Raw genomic sequence first — 4,830 nt, 5'->3', positions numbered from 1 at the left:
AAAAAAAAAAAAAAAAAAAAAAAAAAAAGAAATACATGTATACAAATATATTGTCTAAACATTAATGCCCAAAGAAAAAAAAAAAAAAGGACTTCAGAGCACATCTATTTGATATTTCAGAGAGGAAGGGGAGTCTCAGAGGATAAAAGACCATATTCAGTTACTTTCATAATTAAGAAAAAATGTACTTGAATTTAACAGATGTGCCTGCATTCTACAAGCATTTATCTAAGACAGGGCCCTGACTTGAAGCTATAAATAAAAGCATATTTCATGAATCTGACTTTGAAAACATGAATGAGAACAATTGTGTAAGTGCAGGTTTGTAGCTGCATCATGTGATCCCAGAGTCCCTGATCACTGGTTCTTAATTTGACCCTCATGGGCCCCTTCTATGAACCCTGATGTACCTCCCCCCTATTATTTAATTAGCCTCATTGCTCCTCCCGCCCTCCATCCAGCACATGAGAACTTTTCTTCTCTTTCTCTATTTGGCAAGTAGGAGATTCTAGTAAGGTGATCTGAGCCCACTTCTAGTCCAAGCTTCACTTCAGAACCAGCTATGTGATTTTTGTTTTTGTTTGTGAGACAGAGTCTCTCTGTTGCCTAGGCTGGAGGACAGTGGTGTGATCTCGGCTCACTGCAACCTCCACCTCCCAGGTTCAAGCGACTCTTCCGCCTCAGCCTCCCAAGTAGCTGGGACTACAGGCATTCGCCACCATGCCCAGCTGATTTTTGTATTATTAGTAGAGACAGGGTTTTACCATATTGGCCAGACTGGTCTTGAACTCCTGACCTGGTGATCCACCCACCTCAGCCTCCGAAAGTACTGGGATTACAGGCGTGAGCCACTGCGCCTGGCCCCAGCTATGTGATTTTAGGCACAACTTCTTGTATTCTCAGTTCCTTATGTAAACTTGGGATAATAATATGCGTCCTGCCGATCTGTCATGCTTGTTTCCAGGATCAAATGATGCAATGTGTCATAATGAATGCGAAAACACTTTAAAAAGCACCAAATGCTCTACAAATGTCAAGTCTTATTATTATCCTCATTACGGCTCTGCCCTTCCCTTCCCTCCTTGGCTTCCAGCCCTGCTGGCTTCCTTCCAGGATTGTCTTGACAAGTGGCTGCAATCATTTGTTGAGAAGCTTTCTCTGAACCATAAAATGTCATTCTGGAAGCTGCCCTTGGAGTAGTGGAAATCTAATTAGATTATTGGAAGTCACAGAGAGAAAAATTAGAAGCAAAAGAAACTGCATTTGAGAGAGTTCCATTGATAAAAGAAGTATTAGCCTGTAATTGTAGCAAAAAGCACTTAAAGAAGATGTTTAAGATCATGGTGATAAAGTGTGAGAGCCAGGAGGAGCTTGAATTTGGAATCCCTTCCATGTAGGGTCTGTGAATGGAGAAGCCCCGTCCGCAGGGTCTGCGCCTCCCTCTCTGTGGCATTTCTCTGTCTACTCCTGACGGGGCCCACCTCTTTCTCCTCAGGCTCCCTGGCATTGGGCAGTGGTACAGTGCACACTTCTGAACCTGAAGTCAGAATTCCTGAGAATAATGGTGAGTTGGGAGGGGCTGGGAAGGGTGGCTCTGGAGGGCATGAGGGTGAGCAGTTGCCAGCCGCCTGGGGACCTAGAGAGCATCTAGCACAGCCTACGGTTTGGGGTTGTTCCCCATCTCGTGTATGTGCTGCTGCTTCCTCCTCCGGCTCATTTTGACCCTGTCTGCAGCTGTCAAGTTGTCCTGTACCTACTCGGGCTTTTCTTCTCCCCGTGTGGAGTGGAAGTTTGATCATGGAGATACCACCAGACTCGTTTGCTATAATAGCAAGATCACAGGTGAGTCGCTTGTCCTTCCTGATTGCCTAGGTTGTGGAGGGATTATCATCCCTGGATTCTATGATCCAGGCTTTGTGCCCTTATCCCAGGGCACACTCTGGGGCTCAAGTCCCCATGGCCTTCCCATGCCCCTTTCTGGGGGAAGAAGAGAGCACCTGTGTACCTTGGATCATTAGCTTCCCTTAGCTCTCCAGTTCACTCTGTCCCTGCCCTTGCCTCCTCTTGTGGTAGCTTCCTATGAGAACCGAGTGACCTTCTCACCAAGTGGTATCACCTTCAAATCCGTAACACGGGAAGACACCGGGACATACACTTGTATGGTCTCTGAGGATGGCGGCAACAGCTATGGGGAGGTCAAGGTCAAGCTCATCGTGCTTGGTACGTGCCCTGTGGCTTCTGGGTGGACATGGAGTCAGTTACTTCCCTAACCTGTAGCAGGCTCTGCTGAGCTTTGGAGCTCATTGATGGTGAGAATGCCCATGGGTAGGGCTATTTGGACTCCTGGAGCTGCTAGAGAGGGGATGAGCCCCTGGTTAGGTGGCAACTGGGTGCATGGTGAGGGTGGAAGGCTCAAGCGGAGTAGGTGGGGGTACCATTCTAGTTGGTTTCTTGGACTCAAGCAGCCCCCACCCTGTGCTCAGCACTTTCTGTCTTTCTCCTCCATAGTGCCTCCGTCTAAGCCTACAGTTAGCATCCCGTCCTCTGCCACCATTGGGAACCGGGCAGTGCTGACATGCTCAGAACCAGATGGCTCCCCACCTTCTACATACACCTGGTACAGAGATGGCATTGAGATGCCTGCCAATCCCAAGACCAGCCGTGCCTTCAGCAACTCTTCTTATAACCTTAATCCCACGACAGGAGAGCTGGTATGGATGGGGTGGTGGTGAAAGATGTGTGGGGGATGCAGTTATAGAACCCCAAAAGGTGGGTGGAAGAACAAGCAACAGGGTGAACTTGGAACTGGGGTCAGGAGATGTAAAAAAATGGGCACTTGCTTCTTCAAGCAGGAAGCCAATTTGTTTTCCTCCCTTCAGGTCTTTGATCCTGTGTCAGCCTCTGATACTGGAGAGTACAGTTGTCAGGCAGAGAATGGGTATGGGACAGCAGTGAAATCAAATGCTGTGCGCATGGAAGCTGGTGAGAGAGTTGGGGCTTGAGCCCAGACCTGGGGTGGGGGTCGGGGTCTGCTTTCCTCCTGCCGTTGGCGACACTGTTGGTACCATGAGTATTCTAGTGCCCGACTTATTGTTTGTGTCTCACAGTGGAGCTGAATGTGGGGGCCATCGTGGCAGCTGTCCTTGTAACCCTGATTCTCCTGGGAATCTTGATTTTTGGCATCTGGTTTGCCTATAGCCGAGGCTACTTAGACAGTAAGTATCTGCCCCCAGAGGCTCTCCTTTGTACTGTCCCTTTCCCAGGGCCTGGCATGGTGTCATCTGAGTACTGACCTTGATACTGTGCTCATGTGTGTGGGTGTTGTCCCCTGGGGAGCACTGATCACCCGTCTCACACACACCAAGAGCTGTGGGCCCGCGCCTTCATCTCCCTGAGTTGTGCTGTCTTCCATCCTGCTGACACTCATGATCCTGTTTCTTCTTTTTCAGGAGCAAAGAAAGGGTAAGTGAGGTGCTGTCCTGGGGTTCTCCGAGTTTGAGAGCATGGATGCATGTGGTTTGAAGCTGAGGTGGGCCTGGGGGAATGAATTAAAGGCAGAAGCAACCAATTTGGAAGGAAGGCATCTGGATATCCTGCCTTTTCTCTGTGGCCTTGGCCCTGGGCCTGTCCTGTCTCCCCCCGCCCATACCTTTCTGCTGCTCACTCTGTGCTTCTGTAGCGGTCTCGGTTCTGGCCTTTAAAGTTGGCAAGGAGAGGTTAATAAGCACCTACATGGCTGAACATCTCCATCTTCTGGCTTGTTCATAGGACTTCGAGTAAGAAGGTGATTTACAGCCAGCCTAGTGCTCGAAGCGAAGTGAGTATGCCTGGCCAGGGCAGGGGTGGCTACCTGGGGCTGGAGTAAGGAGATTTCTAGCCTGTGTTTATGTGTTTTGAGGATTATCGGCTAAAGAAGACTATTGAGAGTTGACTGGATGCTTTGTTTCTGCAGGGGGAATTCAAACAGACCTCGTCGTTCCTGGTGTGAGCCTGCTCGGGCTCTCCGCCTGTCATCTGCACTTGCCTTACTCAGGTGCTACCAGACTCTGGCCCCTGATGTCTATAGATACACAGGATGCCTTATTTGTCTTCTACCCCCACAGGCCCCCACTTCTTCGGATGTATTTTTAATAACGTCAGCTATGTGCCCTTCCTCCTTCATGCACTCCCTTCCTTTCCTACGATTGCTGAGTGGCCTGGGACTTGTTTAAAGTGTTTATTCCCCATTTCTATGAGGGATCAGGCAGGAATCCTGAGTATGCTGTTGACGTCCCTTCTAAGTAGACAGCAAAAATGGCGTGGCTCCCAGGAATCTACACCCAATTGCCTACCTGGCCTGCAGGGGCCTTTGAATAGGGATCTTCAGTCTGGTTCTGGCCTCTTTCCTTATGTACTGATTTCCAGTGGCAGCTGTTCTAGAGTGGGGACAGAGGCTAGAATGGCTGAAATGGCTGTTTGGTGATGACACCGGGGTCCCTCCATCTCCGGGGTCCATTCTCTCCTGTCTTCCCATGGGACGTGCTGCTGGAATCCCTCCGCCCTGTCCTTCTCCTGAATACAAGCAGACAGACACTGACTGTCCGTGGAAAATGGGAGCTCTTGTGGACAGCATAGTAAATTTTCAGAGAAGGTAGAATGTGAAGCGAAAAAGGTTTAAAAGCACTGCTCTAAAGAAAAGAAAGTTGGAGGCCAGGCACCGTGGCTCAAGCGTGTAATCCCAGAACTTTGGGAGGCCAAGGCAGGCGGATCACTTGAGGTCAGGAGTTCAAGAGAAGCCTGACCAACATGAATAAATTCCATCTCTACTAAAAATACAAAATTAGCCGGGCG

The 4,830-nt window shown here is 49.3% G+C and overlaps 1 protein-coding gene across 1 annotated transcript in view; it reads left to right on the top strand.

Annotated features, from left to right (window-relative positions):
- F11R (F11 receptor) overlaps positions 1-4,629 on the top strand; it is a 25,073-nt gene extending 20,444 nt beyond the window's left edge. The window contains exons 2-10 of the mRNA XM_017515046.1: positions 1,496-1,564; positions 1,735-1,842; positions 2,074-2,220; positions 2,509-2,711; positions 2,880-2,982; positions 3,108-3,215; positions 3,450-3,462; positions 3,769-3,817; positions 3,953-4,629. Coding sequence (XP_017370535.1) covers positions 1,496-1,564; positions 1,735-1,842; positions 2,074-2,220; positions 2,509-2,711; positions 2,880-2,982; positions 3,108-3,215; positions 3,450-3,462; positions 3,769-3,817; positions 3,953-3,988 — 836 coding nt within the window. The 3' untranslated portion in view covers positions 3,989-4,629. The remainder of the gene's footprint in view (positions 1-1,495; positions 1,565-1,734; positions 1,843-2,073; positions 2,221-2,508; positions 2,712-2,879; positions 2,983-3,107; positions 3,216-3,449; positions 3,463-3,768; positions 3,818-3,952) is intronic.
- The last annotated feature ends 201 nt before the right edge of the window (positions 4,630-4,830 follow it).

This window comes from Cebus imitator, unplaced genomic scaffold, assembly GCF_001604975.1.
Source record: "Cebus imitator isolate Cc_AM_T3 unplaced genomic scaffold, Cebus_imitator-1.0 Scaffold541, whole genome shotgun sequence".
Taxonomy (NCBI): domain Eukaryota; kingdom Metazoa; phylum Chordata; class Mammalia; order Primates; family Cebidae; genus Cebus; species Cebus imitator.
This window is presented reverse-complemented; position numbering and strand designations above follow the sequence as displayed.